This window comes from Dasypus novemcinctus, chromosome 3 (genome assembly GCF_030445035.2).
Source record: "Dasypus novemcinctus isolate mDasNov1 chromosome 3, mDasNov1.1.hap2, whole genome shotgun sequence".
NCBI lineage: Eukaryota > Metazoa > Chordata > Mammalia > Cingulata > Dasypodidae > Dasypus > Dasypus novemcinctus.
The window spans coordinates 47,404,031-47,423,118 of record NC_080675.1 but is presented as its reverse complement, the minus strand read 5'-3'; the positions used below and the strand labels follow the sequence as shown (position 1 = coordinate 47,423,118).

Genomic DNA, 19,088 nt, shown 5'->3' with positions numbered 1-19,088 from the left:
TTTTGGGGACAGGTGGCTTTGGTAAGGATATTCATTTATTCTTAGATACCTTCTTCTGCTGTCAAAACTCCACAAACAAGCCTCATTTTGATACCTAATAATAGGGATGGTTATGATGTTGATAGACTTTTAAGAGAGAAAGGAAACTTAAAGACTCTGGGAAAAAGTAAGTTGAGGCGGCGGACTTGGCCCAGGGGTTAGGGCGTCCATCTACCACATGGGAGGTCTGCAGTTCAAACCCGGGGCCTCCTTGACCCGTGTGGAGCTGGCCCACGCGCACTGCTGATGTGCGCAAGGAGTGCCCTGCCATGCAGGGGTGTCCCCGCGCAGGGGAGCCCCACGCCCAAGGAGTGTGCCCCATAAGGAGAGCCGCCCAGTGCGAAAGAAAGTGCAGCCTGCCGAGGAATGGCACTGCACACACGGAGAGCTGGCACAGCAAGATGACGCAACAAAAAGAAACAGATTCCTGTGCCGCTGACAACCACAGAAGCGGACAGGGAAGACTCAGCAAATAGACACAGAGAACAGACAACCGGGGGGGGGGCGGGGGGCGGAAAAAAATAAGTAAATGAATCTTAAAAAAAAAAAAAAAGTACATTGAGTTCCACCAACCTATCTTTATGTGTAATGTTCCTGACTAAAACATCACAAATATTCAGTCACCACTAGTGAAGGTTGGTGTTTTCTGCAGGCTGTGATTCACAGATGAGCAAATGCTTCATCAAAGAAACAACACAAAACTGACTTAATGTAGTTGGTAAATGTGATCTCCAGTCCAGAATTGGCCACAACACTAGAATCATTATGAAGTTTAATGGAAAGATGGACTGAGATTTATAGTCAAAGGATTAAAAAAAAAAAGGCAGTCTGACAGGAGGAGAAATTAGAAACCGATTAGGACACAGCTTTAGAAATTTGAAAGAGGTAATTTTGGAATAAATTGAAGGCATTACTTTATACAGTGGGTTTTAACCAAAATGTTTCACAACCCATTAATTTAGGGCTTAAAAGGATTTAGATAAAGTCACACATGGTAGATCCATGGCATGTAATTAAGGGAAACGGGGGATAGTGCTGGCCATCTCTAACCTTTGGAGACTGACACCACAGAGGCCTCTCTGCGGTCCGTCACTTTCCCTCAGTGTCACTGTGGGAAAAAGAACCCTCAGCCAAATGGACATCAGACTGACTGGTATCCATCATGTATAATGTGCTCTTTTGGCTGCTTGTGAATTACATCCAGTAAAGCGTCTCTTAATATCTCTGCTTCATTGGCTAATGTGATGACTTCACTAAGGAGTCATTAACGTACCCTCAGGGGAAAAAATAGTATTTGAAAGCAACTACCTACTGATGGGTTCTCCCTACCTCCATGATTCCCTTCTTGCCTTTCTATTCTTAAACAACAGCAGATAGGGAGGGCTTTTAAAAGCTTCAGGTTAATGAAAGGTAAAATGTTCAAGTGGTTCCTACATGATACATGGCAATATGTGTTGAACGTTGGGGCTGCTGAGGGTCATGAGATAAGATCATATGCTTTTAAATGCCATTTCCCCAAAACCTATAATCTCCTTTAAACATGCAATACTTTTTATGTCCCCCAGTAAACAGCAAAAGAATCTAAACACTTGGAAAATCAATTATTAGACATCAAAATGGTGTAGAGTTGAAGTTCCTAGGAATCTTGAAGCGCCATGGGAATAGTTTCTGAAATGTTAGCTTAAAAAACATGAGACACTACTCAGCACACATCAAATTTTTTTAAAATATTGATATATTATTATGATATAGCGAGGAGAGGGGAAAAGAGGAGCCCACACACATGGCCTGTCAGGGGAGCCCAGAGGCCACCCTGGAAAGCAATCTGATAGAAGTTAATTTACAAACTCTGCATGGATTCTACTATCTAGAAATCCAGAAATCCCACTTCTGGGCATAGAGCACAGAAAAACTTCTCACACAGGGCCACAGAAGATGTGGATGAGAATGTTCATCTCCAAGTTGTTTGTGAGAGCAAAGTGTTGGGAATTGGGCTCCATAACTAGTAGAACAGATGAACAAATGAAGGCTGTGAAAACACTAGAACACTATGTAATGGTCAATCATATAAACTAGATTTCATATCAAAAACTCAAAACCATAAGGTGGAATGGAAGAGTAAGAAACCATAAATTCTTCTTGTACAATATGAATTATATAGTTCTTAAAAATGTACACATATAAAACATTATGTTTTTCAAGGAGACATATATTTAATAAACAAATGGAAAGTGGGTTAGAAAGACATACAGTTAATGCACTAGAATAAGTAACCATGGAAGGAGAAGGAAGGAAGGGATAAAGGTAAAAAGAAATAAAATAAAGTAAATAAATTAAAATAAAGAGAATTTGGCCAGAGCAAGGACAATATTGTGATGAACTGAAGAATATGTTTAAATTGATTTTACGCACCTGTACAAATGAGGAGTCAAAGAAGGAAAAAAATAAGGAAAGGGAAGAAATAAATCTTAGCCTCTTGATATTGTAAAAAGACAGAGTAATATGTATGTTTTGCCATGAAATAATTCACATTTCAATATTCAAAAATTGGACACGTAATCATTTATCCAGTTGTCATATTAATCTGATTGATATTAATTCATCTAATGCTACTCATAAAAAGATAATTATTTTTTCTGATACATTCAGTGTAATAAATTTATATATAAATTTTCCACGTAAACTGAAGCTCATGAATTCATAGCTTCTGATTCTTTTATGTTTGCCTAAAACTTTACTAAAATCAATGAAACTATTTGAATCATTCACAAAGCTGTTAATGTCAAATGATTTACCTCCATATTCAGGTGAAAATTAGTGATTCTAAAATGCTCTGATAACCTTTAGATAATAACCCTGTATTAATAAATTCATATGTAATTTTTCTTGCATCCCTCTGTCTCCTTGTATTTCATATTCAAAGGTGTTTATAGATTAATATATGAAATGGGAAAAACACATGCAAAAAATCAGAATCATGATGCAGATTTTTTTTTAGGAGGTACGGGGGATTGAACCCAGGACTTCATACATGGGAAGCGGGCACTCAACCCCTGAGCTACATCCACTCCCCAATGAAAGCTGGTTTTCCCGTTTGTTTTTAGGAGGTAGTGGGGATCGAACCTGGAACCTCATACAGGAAGCAGGCACTCAAGCACTTGAGCTACATCCACTCCCCAGATATTATCTTGTGAACTGTTTGGTTTGTTAAACTTAATATGTTGGGAAGTCTTTCCAGTGACATTATCCTTCCAGCATATGATTTAGACAGATAGGCTTTGCTATAATATTTTTTAATACATTTTTACTATTGTAAATTTCTATTATTTCTAGGTCATCCCTCTTGTAAATAATTCTGCAATAAACATAATATGGGGGTAGTTTTTTTTTTAAGGGAGTGCACTAAAATTAATTATGCCTATAAAAAATTTTTATAGGCCTCAAAAATCTATTGCTCAGATATTATATGCAAATCTTCATTGCTTTGTGAAGTCATTAAACTGCTTGAAATTTTTAGATGAGCAAAACACTGGGCATTTTGTATAAGTAAGTAATAATTATTTATGGTAAGAATATGACCATTTTGAAAACACTGTCTCTGATAATAAATAGAGAAGAAGTGAGTTACACTTGCATACTTGTCCCCACAGTAAAACGTTGTAACATAATCCAAAACTCTCTGCTCCTCAGCCACCTCAAACATCATAAACACGTGGGATGAAACACAATAAACAAAAGCATACTATCTAAAAGCATGTGAAAGCTAGGTTAGGGTTCATTGCAAACAAACCACTCTAATTCAATACATATTAATACAAAACACTGAACTGTGTCCTATACTGCATACATGAATGAACAAGATGGAATCCCTACCTTCAAAGCATTTATAATCTAGCACTGGTGATGGGAGGGGGAAATTGCCAGTAATTTTTAAAATTAATCCTTTTGTAGGAAAAGTACACATACCAAAGAAAACAGCCTGAAGGTAGGGAAAGACAGGAAGCAAGAAGGGATACAGAAGGACTTTACAATATGTACAGATATGAATAGCAATACTTCTAAAAATGGAAAGAAAAAAGACAAAGCAATGAAAACCCAAGGGATAGCTGGGTTCTCTTACCTACCTGCAAGTGCTGCTTTTCTGCATGACGTCAGCTCGATGATAGCCAGAGAGTTTACAAAAACCGTCATTACTATAAACTACAGGCCAATCCACAATCTGGGCATTTCCCAGTAAGAAACTTGATTCTAAACAAGAAAGAAGAAAAAGGAAGTCATTTAGTTTCATTTAACACTATACTTCTTTCAGATAATCAAAAAAGCAAATTCATAAAGATGAACAAATATAACTATGATCTGTTATGGTACAAGTAATACAACCTAGCCTTGAAATTGACTTAAGTTCTTCATGATTATCAAATGAGACCTGCAATAAATACAAGATTTGTATACAAACTCAGAACTCCATTTACAAGAAACTGTCTATGATACCTCTCTGCATTAAAGTGTACCCTAAAATATTAAAACAAAATATGCTTAGTATTGAATAAAAGTTACAATAATTACACCAAGAGACTGTTCATTTATTAAGAGTAAGACCAGAATTACTTCTCCACAAATTGAAATAATTGAACTTGATAACAGTATAATTTTGATATCATGGGAAAAATTCTTTGGCCATTATACAAATCTTGAGAAGTCTGATTTAAAATAGTATTGAAGGGAAGCAGACTTGGCCCAGTGGATAGGGCGTCCGTCTACCACATGGGAGGTCCGTGGTTCAAACCCCGGGTCTCCTTGACCCGTGTGGAGCTGGCCCATGCGCACTGCTGATGCACACAAGGAGTGCCATGCCACGTAGGGGTGTCCCCCGCATAGGGGAGCCCCACACGCAAGGAGTGCACCCTGTAAGGAGAGCCACCCAGTGCGAAACAAAGTGCAGCCTGCCCAGGAATGGCGCCACGCACACGGAGAGCTGACGCAGCAAGATGGTGCAACAAAAAGAAACACAGATTCCCTTGCCACTGACAACAACAGAAGCAGACAAAAACAAGAATATGCAGCAAATGGACACAGAACAGACAACGGGGGGGGGGAGAAATAAATAAAAATAAATCTTCAAAAAAATAAAATAAAATAGTATTGAAGAGTCCTTTTTAAAGATAAAAGGCCATGATGTGAACCAATGTATATGAGGTGCAGAGGTGCCCAAAGATGTACTTACCAAATCCAATGGATGTGTCATGATGATGGGAACGAGTGTTGTTGGGGGGGTGGAGAGGGGGGGTGGGGGGGTGGGGTTGAATGGGACCTCACATATATATTTTTAATGTAATATTATTACAAAGTCAATAAAAAATAAAAAAATTAAAAAAAAAAAAAAAAAAAAAAAAAGATTCAAAGATGGTATTTGTAACCACATGTTCTACAAAATTTCGAAAATATCAGTTTTCTAAATAAAAAGATATCATTGCTCTATTCTGCATAGAGAGATATATTTGCTTTAGGTGAAGAAAAATAATTTTAAAAAGTATTATCTTTTGGTATCAACCTTGATTGAAAATTCAGGACTTTTAGTCAATAACTTCAGCAGTTTTGTAGATAATATCATAAATATATTAATATTAAAATGAAGAACAAAACAATAAAAAGGAGTACATTTCTAAAAGGAATATTCTATGTTAGATATCTATCTTAAGAAAATGCTTTTAAACTTAATATTCAGGGTAGTATAGTAAAAAGAGAAATGAAATTATGGGTAGAAGAATTCCAATTTAAATCCTGACTAACAGTATGTATTCATAGAAATAACAAATCAATTCAACATTTAATGAGCAGCTGCTATGTAAAAAGCCATGCTCTGTGCCAGGCAATGAAATTAATAAAGATCATTAAAACAAAGCTTTCATTTTCAAAAACCCACATTTATTGAGAAAAGCAAATACATGACAGTCAACTACAAGGCAGAATAAAACAAAAGCTAAAGGGAAGTTTAAGAAGTACAATGAGAAGTAGAATGGTAGAGTAGTTTGTATCAGACTAACCCTACCCTTATAAATACAAGATAAAGTTTTAAAAATCTGAACACTAGAAAGCAGCCAAAAGACTAAATTATTGAAAAGAGGTAAATACATTAAGTAAGAGATGTTCTCTTAATTATATATTCCCTTGAGAACATCTTCTAGTTTTCTGAGTGTATGGGGTGATAGAATTCAAGTATAAAAGTCTTATATGGCTAAGTAGACCCGGGACTAACAATCATCTTCATATTGAGGGTGATATCCTTTAAAGAATAGAGTTATAAACCTGTATACAAATCCACTTCCTCTCTGTGACTTAAACTACACCTGCACAAGGTGAGACTCCAAAGAATCCAGCAGAAATCAACGGCAGGAAGGCTTAAGGAGTTGGACAGAAATTTTGCCATCTTCCAAAAGCAGAATGTTAAAGTGCAAGTTCAAGTTATGGCAAGTTAGAAGTCTTAGTAAACACCCCAGGCTTTCCATTTAATCCCCAGACGGTCATGCTTTAGGAGTAAGAAACAAGTGCCAGAACAAAATGTTATGCCCCAGGACTAAGATCAAAAGGTAAGATATAGGCCCACCTTAAAAAAAAAAATCCTAAAATCAAGTTTCCTAATGATCAGTGTGATCCACTGGTAATATAACTGCCTGGAAAAATAAAAAAGAATCCTCATGGGGAAAAAACAGACCCCAAATGCTCTACAATGTGTTATTCACAATATTCAGTATGCAATAAAAGTATAAGGACATTCAAAGAAACAGAAAACTGTGGTAATACTCAAGGGGGTGGGAAACAAGCACCAGAAAAGAGTTACAAGTGGGAATCATAGAAACAAACAGTATAATGTTTGAATTAAAAAATCATTGGATAGGTTTAACAGCAGATTGCCAAAAAAGAGAAGAAAATTTAAAGAAGGGTCAGCACAAATTATTGCTAACTGAAGCAAAGAAAGAAAAAGATTGAAAAGAAGTCTTCAGGGGCAAGACTGAGCAATCTAAAGTAAAATAGTTGAGTATACCCATCAATGAAAAGGAAGACTGGGGAAAAATGTTATTTAGAGAAATATTGGCTAATATTTTTTCCTAAATTGGATTTTAAAAATGACAACCCAAAGATCTAAGCTCAGTAAAATCCATGCAAGTTAAACACAAACAAAGCCGCAGTAGGAAGATCCTACTCAAACTGCCAAAAATCAAAGATAAAGAAAAAATCTGAAAAGCATCCAAAGGAAGACACATTACAGATGGAGGAAAGGAGTGAAAACTACAACAGACGCCTCATGAAAAGTAATGGAGGTCAGAAAACAATGGAATGATATCTTTTAAATGCTGAGGGAAAATATTCATCAGCCTAGATTTTGTGTCAAGCAAAGATAGCCTACAAAGATAAAGGTAAAAGAAAGACCTTTTCAGAAATAAAAGCTGAGAGAGTTCATTTTCAGCAAAACCACTCTGAAACAAATGTAATAGGTATTTTAGTTGAAAGAAAATAACTAAATAACAAAAATGATAATGATGATGATGATAACAATAGCTCCTACCAAAACATCAGCAAAGGAAAACAAAGAACAGATGGGACAATTAAAATTAAACACACAATGGTAGTCCTAAATCTAACCACATTAAAAATTGCATTAAATATAAAAGGTCTATGTTACCCTGGTATATACATTTTTCAAAATTCAATGAAATGTACACTTAAGAGTCATGCACTGGACTAGTGTGTCAAGTCCTTAGCATTGCTGCAAGAATCTTTGAATCCTGTCCTTCAAGCAGCAAAGCTTGGGTGTCAGTGTGGGCACCAAGGAGCAGGGAAGAGGGGAATAGAATAGATAGAAGGGGGGGGGTAACTGGGTGGCAATGGAAGTGTTCTGCATGATTGTGTAATTATGGATACAGGCCATGTTAAATTTCACCAAAATTTTATAAAAGTATATAGTCTAAAATGTAAACTACAATGTAAACCATTATGTAACCAAAAATTTATAAAAATATACAGTCTAAAATATAAAACATAAAGTTAACCATAGTGTAACCATGGTTAGTAGCTATGTTTCAATATTTATACATCAGTTGTAGTAAATAAAACATCCACATGTAAAAAGACCATTGGGAGGGGGAGGATGTTGAGTATATGGGAGTCTGCTATATTCTATATGTGACTTTACTGTTACCTGAAACTTTTTTGAAGACATAAGAAAAAAAAAAAAGATGTAAGACACTGAGGAAGAATAGGAAGAGATTGCCTTGCCACTGTACATACTGGACAACACCTATTACAGTGATGAAGGCAAAACGTCAAAAAAAATTTTTAAGATAGTTTCCATTTTTAATACCCCAATTTATTTTTTACTTTATTTTAGTTTTTCTAAATTATTAAGTATTCTATTTCTAATCTTTAAACCTATCATTACTATTTCATTTTCCTATTAATTGAATTTGACAATGTATTAGGCTTCATTTTTTAAGAAGTTTTGGATCACAGAGAGGTTAAACGATGGCAGGGAAGGAGCATTGGTTGCGGGTGTCATTGACAGGGGATGCATGGGTGGGAGGGAGCTCACCAAGACATGTATATAGGGTATACAGATATGTTCAGATATTCATTGGGTATTGACATAGTGTGTAGAGTTTTACACAACAACTGAGGGAGCACTGAGTTCCCATCCTAGGGAGCTGTGTCACATTCCCCAATAGAATAGCAATAACCCCCCAAGTGCAAGAGCAAAGATCAGTGAAGAAGGATGGTCCAATGATGGGCCCTTGATATACTGATGACCATGCTTATAAGCCTGTGCACTTGATATGTGAACTTGGCCTAGAACTACAGCGTGCCTAAGAGTTACCTCCTGAGAGCCTTCATGTTGCTCAAATGTGGCCACTCTCTAAGCCAAACTCAGCATATAAATGCATTACCTCCCCTCCCTGCCGCCCCAGCATGGGACATGACTCCCAGGGATGAGCCTCCCTGGAACCAAGGAATTACTACCAAGCACCAGTTGGTGATGCGACTAGAAAGAGACCTTGAATTAAAGGGGGAAGTGGTAAAGACAAATGAGTCAGGAGGTCATCAGAGGGGTCACATGCACATCTCAGCAGGATCTCAGAGACAGCAAAAGTAGATACAACTCCAGGTAGTAGCGCTCCTGAAGGCTACAGAGCCATCCAGGTGCTATGGTCATGGCCGATGGCTCTGGAGTTCAGTGCCTTGCCTGTGGGCCCTACTTTGGAATTTGTGTTCCTGAGTTCCAGATGTGACTCCTCTACACTTGCCTCTTCTGTCACTTTTACTGAACCTGTGGTTGGTGCTGGGGTTGGTGTATGCCCAGGAGACTTGAATTTCTGGACTGTCCATGTGCCAGCTGGGCCCTGAGCCTCAGCAGAGTTGCAGCACCTACTCTCCAGTTCATTGGACTTACCCAGTTCAGCTGAAAAGGAGGTGAGGATGGTCAACCACCCCACCAAGGGATCAAGAGTGTCTACAACTGCAAGCAGGAGAATCCCATCCATCAACCAAGTGGGACGTAAGCCCTCTCTCAATTTAGAAGTGGAGTGGGCATTGCCATCCCAGGGTCCTCAGGACGGAATAATAAAATATAGATTAGAGTGGACTTACTGGTATTCTACAATAGAATTATTGTGACTCTAGCAGTGGAAAAAATTATATCATTGATGTGGAGACAGTGGCCACAGGAGCTGCTGCAGGCAGGGAGAGGGAAAAAAAGGTGCGATATGGGGGCATTTTCAGGACTAGGAGTTGTCCTGAATGATACTGCGGAACAGATGCAGGACATTATATATCCTGTTAAAACCCACTGAATGGACTGGAAGAGAGTGTAAACTACAATGTAAGCTATAATCCATGCTGTGTAGCAATGCTCCAAAATGTATTCATGAAATGCAATGAATGTACCACACTAATTAAAGAAGTTGTTATAGTGGGAGGAGTGGGGGTGTGGGGAGTGGGCTATATAGGAACCTCTTATATTTTTTAATGTAACATTGTGTATGATCTATGTATCTTTAAAAAACAAAAGATAACCAAAAAAAGTCATGCATTTTACTGTTTGTATTCTTCAGATTTAAAATAAAACACAAGAAGGACAAAGGACAGTCCCTTCTGACCAGAGATTAAGGGAAAGCAATAGAAAAGTGGTGGCAACTGAACTGAACCTTTTGTAAGCAAATTGTAATACTACTTTTATTTAGTATTAGGGTGGTAAGAGTGGAGACCAAAATGAGAGGACGACTACAAAATTACTTAATAGGGTAAAAATTCCTCTATACTTAGATGGAATTTTCATTTATATATAATACTGATTACAAATATTTGTGATTAGATAGTCAAAAATTATCTTCTCTGGAGAGTGGATGTAGTTCAGTGGTTAAGCACCTGCTTCACATTCATGAGGTCCCAGATTCAATCCCTGGTACTTCCTAAAAATAAAATTATCTTCTCTTCATTTTCTCAATCTTTGGCTTTCCTCTACCATCACCCTATCTCTCTATCTCCTTTGGAGTCTCAATATTCTCTATCCAGTAAATGTACATTAATGTATCATAGGCCCTATCCTCTCTCCTCTCTGATTCTTTCACCAAGCCCCATAGGTTCAGTAACTCATGATTTTATATTACTAGCTCATATGCTTACTGTAAACTCTACGTCTTCGCAGTCAGCTTGACACCTCCTCTAGAAGTCTCAAAAGCACCTCAGCATAACATGCCCAAAATCAAATTTGTGACCTTTCATTCAAATCAGGTGCTTTGCCAGTGTTTCCTTGTAAGCCAGATATCTGAGAGTAATCCTTCAATCTCCTCCATATTATCCCCTACAGCTAATCTACTGCAAAATCCTATTAATTTTATTTTCTAAAGTGTATTCATATCTCTCCAGTTTTCTCTATACTCACCATTATCACCCAAGTCCAAACACCCATCATGTCTCCCTGGATTCCAATAAATATCTAATTGTTTTACTCAGGCCATGGGATTCCTTCAATCTATACTCCATCCTGATAGTAGACAGTTCTTTGCAAAGCTTCATTCCCTCTCTGTTTTAATACCCTTCAAAGGCTTACAATAGCTCCCAGGATGCCCAAGTCCTTGCCATGGCCTATAACAATCACAATGTCTGGTCCTGCCCATCTGTCCAATCTCAGGCCCTTCTCTCAGTAGTACAGCCAGCACTGATTTTTCTTGTATTTTTGTAAGCTCCAGGTTCTCTCTCACAACAGGGCATTTGAACTTGCCATTCTCTCTGCTGTAGTATCATTTCTTTCCTTCCTCAGTTGATTGAGATCTACTCTTATTTTAGATCTTAACTCAATTATCATGACCTCAGGCTATCTTCCCTGATCTCCTGACAAGGTCAAATCCCCATAATATTATATTTTACATGATGCATTTCTTTCTCACAGTGTTTATAACTGTTGTAATTTTAGACTTATTTTTGTCACTACTTGATTAATATCTACCTGCCTGATGGACTGTAAGCTCTATAAAAACAGAGACCATGTCAGTTTTGCTCACCTTTTGTCCCCTGATGCCTAACATGGTGCCTGGCACATAGCAGATGTTCACTTATTGGTTAACTATATGAATAAATAAATGAATTAAAATAGTCTTGTAAGAAGCTCTCTTTACATAATTAGTATCATGAAATTAGCTTTTAATCCCTCTCTAAATATTCTATAATGTTTTTGTCTTCTCAAATGGACTATATATTGCTTAGAATAATAAATAATACGTTACTGTGCAAACAAGAGCTGAAATACATTAATTACTAATTTTTAAAATATTTTTATTTTTTAAAGATACTTAGATACATAAATGTTACATAAAAAATATAGAGATTCACATATGCCCTGCTCCCCACACCTCCCACACTCTCCCACATAAACAACATCCTTCATTAGTGTGGTACATTCATTGCAATTGATCAATGCATTTTGGGGCATTGCCACTGAGTGTGGATTATAGTTTACATTGTAGTTTACACTATGTCCCACACGATTCTGTAGGTTATGGGAAGAAAAATAATGCCCTATATCTGTCATTGCAATGTCATTTGGTACAATTTCCAAGTCCCAAAAATGCTTTCATATTATAACTGATTTTCTCTCTCCTTGCCCTCAGAGCCTCCAGTGGCCACTGCCTCATCAATGGTGTAATTTCTTCCATTGCTAGAATCACAATAAGTCTATAATAGAATACCAGTAAGTCCACTGAATCTCAGAATCCTTAGGGTTCTGGGATGATGATGTTCCCTCTACCTCTAATTGAGAGGGAGCTTTGATCCCATGTAGTCGATGGATGGGACTCTCTTGCTTGCAGTTGTAGGCTCTCTTATTTCCTTGGTATGGTGGTTGTCTATCCTCACCTCCTTGTTAGTTGTCCTGGGTGAGTCTAATGAACTGGAGAGTAGGTGTTGCAACTCTGCTGAGGCTCAGGGCCCAGCTGGCACATGGACAGCCCAAAGATTTAAGTCTCGGATGTACATCTACCAATTCCATCACCAACTATAGTTTCAAATAGAAAGGACAGATGAGTCATGTATAGGGAAATCATAACTGAGTCCAACTCTGTCACTCTCAGGAGCACAAACTCCAAAGTAGGGCCCACTGACAAAGCACCAAACTCCTGAGCTATCTGCCCTGACTATTGGACCTGGGTGTCTCCAGAGCCCTTAGGAGCCCCACTATTTGGGATAGTATCTGCTTTGGCAGTCTATGAGATCCTACTGAGACATGCATAAGCGTTATATCTGGGAAGCCCTCCAGACTCATTTTGAAGTCTCTTAGCCATATAAACTAATTTGTCTTCACCTTTTACCCCTTTTATTCTAGGTCTTTTTCCAGTTGCATTGCTCGTTGGTGTTTGGTAGTAATCCCTCTGTGCCTGGGAGTCTCATTCCCAGGAGTTATGTCCCACACTAGGGGAAAGTAGTGCATTTATCTGCTGAACTTGGCTTAGAGAGAGGCCACATTTGAGCAACAAGGAGGCTCTCAGGAGGCAACTCCTAGGCATCCTATAACACCAGGCTAAGTTTCAATTTCAAGAACAAAGGCTCGTAAGCATAGTTGTCAACACCAAAGGCCCATTAATGGACTATCTTTCTTCAATTATTTACTGATTGATTGAAGGAATTGCCATTATTATCAGAAAAAGAAATTCACAAGTAAAAAAAGAGGGAGGCATATTATAAATATTAAACAGTCTGCTTAGAAAGACATTCTAACTATACAACAAACAAGCATTTTTCAAACTTTTAAAAAATTGAAACCCATAGTAAGAAATAAATTTCACCTAGTGGCCTAAGTGTATAGTTGCACGCGCTTACACGCAGATGAGCAAATGTCTATTTCAAATTTTAAGTGTTCTGGTCACAACCCATGAAGCAGATTTCCTACCCCACTGAAGGGTTGCACTTCATGCTTTCAAAAGCATGCCGCATATCATGGTGTTTGTAACTAGCAGTGCTACTGTATGGGTATGACATTAGTTGAAAGGGAAAGTCTAAGGTCATTTATATTACTAGAAGAAAAGCTAAAAAATTGTAACACAGGACTGTATAAGATAGTAAAACCTCATGTAAAACATGAATATGGGAGGCATTGCATATATAAGACGGTTTTTACAAAATACAAATACAAATATACTACAGAAGGAAAAAGAATAGCAGCTATGTGAGCAGGTGAGACATGGAGAGATTGAGAGGTGATGAATTATTTGTTTGTTTGTTTATTATTTTTATTGGAATAAAGAATGCTCTGGGAATGCCTGGGGTGATGAATGAACAAATATATGATTACACTGAATACCACTGACTGTACTCTTTGGATGGATTTATGCTTTATTACTATGTAACAATAAAATTGATTTCTTAAAAAAAAAAACAGCTGCAAACTACATCCACCACCACCACCCTAAAAGTCATGCTGATGTCTCTTATAATAGACTATTTATAAGGTATTTGTTGGCATTTTGGATCACAATCTCTAATTGTTCCTGTTCACTCTGCCATTAAAAATATTACCATACCCCTACCATATTCCAATAGATCTACAATAGAAAAATTAAAACTTCAGTTCCATGGAGGCCCAACTATCACTAATTATTTTTGTTGATATATTATTTCACCTATATAGCAGTAACTCTATGTAATAACAAAATTATTGACAAAAGCAAAAATTAACAGAACTCCTACTCTGTGCATTGTACCAGATGTTGTACATGTTACCATGGATCCAGAAAACAACCTTGCAAAGTAGCTACTATCATCCCATATTCACTGATCATTCATCAGGCGAATAAGGCAGATTTCCCAGGGGGTCAGAAGCATAATTAGAACACAGACTGCTTAAATTCTAATTCTTATCTGAGGTATTTGTACATTCAAACTCTTTCTATGAGAATTTGCATCTCTTTTTTGCTTTAGATTAAAAAATATGCAAACTAGAAGTAAAGGGTTAGCACTGATATAGAGCTCATTCTGATGTTAGCGTGGAAGCAGTATTGCATAGGGAAAACAATACAGAAGTTAGAATCAAAAGTGAATTGCTGAACTCATCCACTGCTGATGAGAATGTAGAATGGTAGTCATTGTGAAGGATGGTTTAGTAGTTCCTCAAGAAGTTAACTACAGAATTGCCATATGATCCAACAATCCCACTACTAGGTATACACACAGACCACTTGAAAGCTGGGACATGAACAGATATATACACACAAATGTTCACAGTGGCATGATTCACTATTGCCAAAAGCTGAAAGCAACCCAAGTGTCCATCAAGAGATGAATGGATATATACACGTTGGTATAGACATAAATGTAGTATATACATAGAATGGAATATTACTCAGCTGTAGGAAGAAATGAAGTACTGACACATGGAACAACATGGATGAATCCTGAAGACATGTTGAATGAAGTCAGCCAGTCATTAAAGGACAAATGTTGCATGACCTCACCGATATGACCTAAGCATATTTAGCAGAATTATAGTCTAAAAGATTGGTTACCATGAAACAGAAAGGGAGTAGAGAGTGGTAAGCTGATGCTCAATCTGGAAAAAAACTATGGTGAGGTAGTTTGGCAATGGATAGGGGTGATAGCTGTGCAGGGATATGAGTGGTGTCAACAATGCTGGAGTGTGAATGTGAGTGGGGTTGAGGGGATGGGTTGAACTATCCATGGAACTGGGGAGAGGGTTGGAGGAAGAAACTGGTGAACTCCTGTGAGATGGTGGTCTATGGTTCAAAATACAATGGTGGGGATGTTCTTTTGGCAAATATGTTAGGGAAAGGTCACTGGTTCAGGGTATTGGTAGTGGGGGGGATGTGTGGGAAAGAGTGCACCTAGGGCATGCATCTGTGGAATATGAATGTGTTCATCTTGTCATAGGGTGTTATCTCAGTGGGTGGAGCCCCAAATAATAAACAACAAAACATTAAACTCCCATCCTGGGGAGTCCTGCCATGTTCTCAAATAGAGGGGAAAGAATCTCTCAAGTATAATACATAGGCAGTGCCTAATAAAAGAAAACAGACCAATAAAAGAAAACAGACCAATAGGTCAAACCCTCAGGATGCAGGCAACTATTAGCCTTATTCTTGTAAAATTGAAACTTAGCGTAATAATAACTATTACCTAAGAGTTATCTCCTGAAAACATCCTTGCTGCTCAAATGTGGCCTCTCTCTAAGCCAAACTCAGAAAATAAATGATTACCTTCCCCCTGGTATGAGACATGACTCCCAGGGATGAGCCTCCCTAGCATCAAGGGATCAATACCAAGCACCAACCAGTGATGCATTTGGAAAAAGACCTTGACCAAAAGGGGAAAACATCAAATAAAAAATGATTTTTATGGCTAAGAGATTTCAAAGTACGTCGGGAGGTCATTCAGAGGTTACACTTACATATGTCCCAAGCAGTCTCACTGAACGCCACTGTGAATAAAACCTCAAATAGGGTGCTCCTAAGGGCTCTAGAGGCATCAGAACACTGTAGGCAAGGCACACAGTCCCTTGAAAGCAGCACTCTGTTGGTGGGCCTTACCTTGAAAAATATGACAACCTGTTTCCCCAGTGTAACAGACTTAGATTCATTTATAATTTCCCTACACATGGTTCTTCTATCCATTTTATTTGAGCCTATAATTAGCATTATACCTATTAAATATGTTTCAGAGACTTAAATCTTCAGTCTACTCATATGTCAGTTGAGCCCTGGATATCAGAAGAGTTGCGGCCAGCACATACTCTCCAGGTCATCGGACTCGCCCAGGACAACTAGCAAAACAATGATGATGGACAACCCCCTTCCCAAAAAACAGAGTATCTACAACTGCAAGAAGAACAGTTCCTTCCATCTGTTCCATAAGACCTAAGCCCCTTCTCAATCTGAGACAGAGCGGGCATCATCATCCCCATATCCTCAAGGCTGTGGAATGAACAAACATAAGGGGATAATGCAAACATGGGAAAAGTAAATTTATTAATATTTTAGTAATGGCAGAACATGTAACATTGTTATAAAGAGAATAGTTACCAGAGATTCTGAGGGAGACAGAGGGAATAATAGGTGGAACATAGGGCATTGGAATTAAGTATAAACCACAATGTAAACTATAGATCTTGGTTAATAGTAATGCGTCAATATTTATTCATCAATTGCAGCAAACGTACGACACAGTTTTAAGATATTATTAGTAGGGGAAGATGGGGGAGGGGAGTACATAGGAATCCCTAATACTTTCAGTATAACTTTTCTGTAGTCTAAAGCCTCTTTACAAATAAAGTTTATTATATTTTTAAAATCTTTTAAAAGATTGAGTTACTGAGAGTTTGCCTTTCTTCAATGCATTTTTCAAAATATTTAATTGATGTTAATTGATAATATAAAATATGGATAATTCAGGTCTTTGCCAGGTACATATGATTTGTTCACAAAGTTAATCAGACCTAGCAATGAAGAGTTTATTAAAACCAATTCAAAGGTTAAAAAATAATCTAAGAAATATGCTGTCCATTAATCTTTATGCTTCAAGTTTGAGTTCATTAATTTAGACCATCAGAGAGTGAAGTAACTAGACTATGTAGTTGCCAGTCCTTACTACAAGAGTTAAAGATTACACTTTAGCAACATGCCCTCTGAATTTATAGATGGCAAATGTTTTAGTTTGCCAAAAGTGTGCTGATGCAAAGTACCAGAAATAGGATGGCTTTTATAAGGGGTATTTATTTGGCGTAACACAGTCCCAAGGCTGGAAAGTCCAACTCAAGGCACCATAAGAAGTGCTTTCTCACCAATGTCAGCTATTGTTAATTCTGACATCATTGCTACATGGTGAAGCAAGATGGCTACCAGTCTCTGCAGAGGTATCTGCCTTACCCTCCAGAATCTACCATCACTTGGAGCTCACCTGTGATCCACCAGGCACAGGGCTTGTCTCTTTCTGGGCCTCCTAAATCAGTCTTGGGTATTCCACTCTCTTGCCAGGTTCAGCTGTAAGTGATCAGGCACACAGCAGGTCTGGTCTCCTCTTGAGCTGCTCTATGAGCTCAGCCTCTTGAGGCTTTGTGCTTAAGCTATCCTCTCTCTCACATTGCAGAATCAAATATGCTGGCTCCCTGTCTCCTCTGAATCCCTATGTCTCCCTTTATATCAGGCCCAGCAAGAGCGCAGAGACTCAACATGAATCACGCCCCCCTGACGTAATCCATTCAAGTAGGCCTCAAACCCACAGGAATGGATTAGTTCAAAACATAATGTTCCCCTTTTGGGGTTCACAAAATAATTTCGAACTTCCACAGCAAACATAAGAACTTCTCTATTAGACACCATTTCTTAATGTTTTATAAAACCATAGTTGAATAAATTAGCCACAGTGCTAGGCCTTTTATATAAGTCATCAACTGGTAAACATTCATAACAGTCAAATTACCAAACAGCTCTATCCCCGAATCTTCTCCCAGTACTCATGTCCCTTCTCAATTCCACCAAGGAAGTTACTGTGGAAAACCTGGAGAGTTTTAATTAAGTTACGAGTTTCTTCATACACAAACTGGGGCTAGTGATAGAGTGATGGAAGCAAAAGGCTTTTTATAAACTTCTAAAATTATTGTTTATTATCTATGAAATTCTCTTAGGATTGTGCCATAGCATTCCGCACATGGGTTGTGTGTGTGTATGTGCATCTATATATGTACAAGCAATGACCTAGACAAAGTAAAGAAGCTCTCAAACGCTGATCCTGCAAACCAAAATCTATAAAAAGTATATTTATCATTGAGAACTAAACTAAAAAGTAAAATATTTTAAAAAACAGGGAAAGAAAGAAGAGGGCAAGACAGATATTTAAAAATGATTTAAAGGCTAAATTAGATGGAAATTGCCAGAAAATAGACTGTCTACAAGCATCCTTTAGAAATCTGCCTAATTGTTATCTGAAATACACTGTGTGTGTATGAAATATTCATATAACTCTTCCATTTCCCTACAGTCATGAAAATTATTGTTTCAATGAATATGAGATCTGATATTATTAAAAACTATTAAAAAAAAAACAGGGTAGCAAATTAATTAAAATTATTTCCTGGAAAATTTTCACTTCCTTTAGCTTTAAAAGATGGTGGAGAAAAGCAGTCTGGTTGGAGAGATAACATCTCTGCAAAAGGAGATAAATTGCAAAGCTAGAAAATTAAAAAACAGTCCAAATGTTTTGGAAACATGAAGTCATTAAAGAAATTGCCCAGAATTCTCAGTGAGCATCACCATTACCATCAGCCAACCTTGACAGAGAGGCCAGCTTTGATGTGTCCTCACACCTAGAGCCATGAACTCTGGAAAACTGAACCTTCCTTGGTATTCAGACTGTTTAAAGTCCTTGAAGATGTTTATAAACATTTCATCTCCAAAAGTTTCAAATACATAGTGGTCTTTACGAGGTGCCTGAAAATCAGGTCATTATCCCCACCAGGTGGTAAGTAGCCCAGAGCAACATTTCAAAAGCTACAATTCCAC

General features: G+C 37.6%; 1 protein-coding gene across 1 annotated transcript in view; it reads right to left on the bottom strand.

The window, feature by feature from the left end:
• The window catches only part of KCNH5 (potassium voltage-gated channel subfamily H member 5), a 276,207-nt gene that overhangs the window by 242,506 nt on the left and 14,613 nt on the right, over window positions 1–19,088 (bottom strand). Inside the window, exon 2 of the mRNA XM_058293308.2 lies at window positions 4,164–4,287. Coding sequence (XP_058149291.1) covers window positions 4,164–4,287 — 124 coding nt within the window. The remainder of the gene's footprint in view (window positions 1–4,163; window positions 4,288–19,088) is intronic.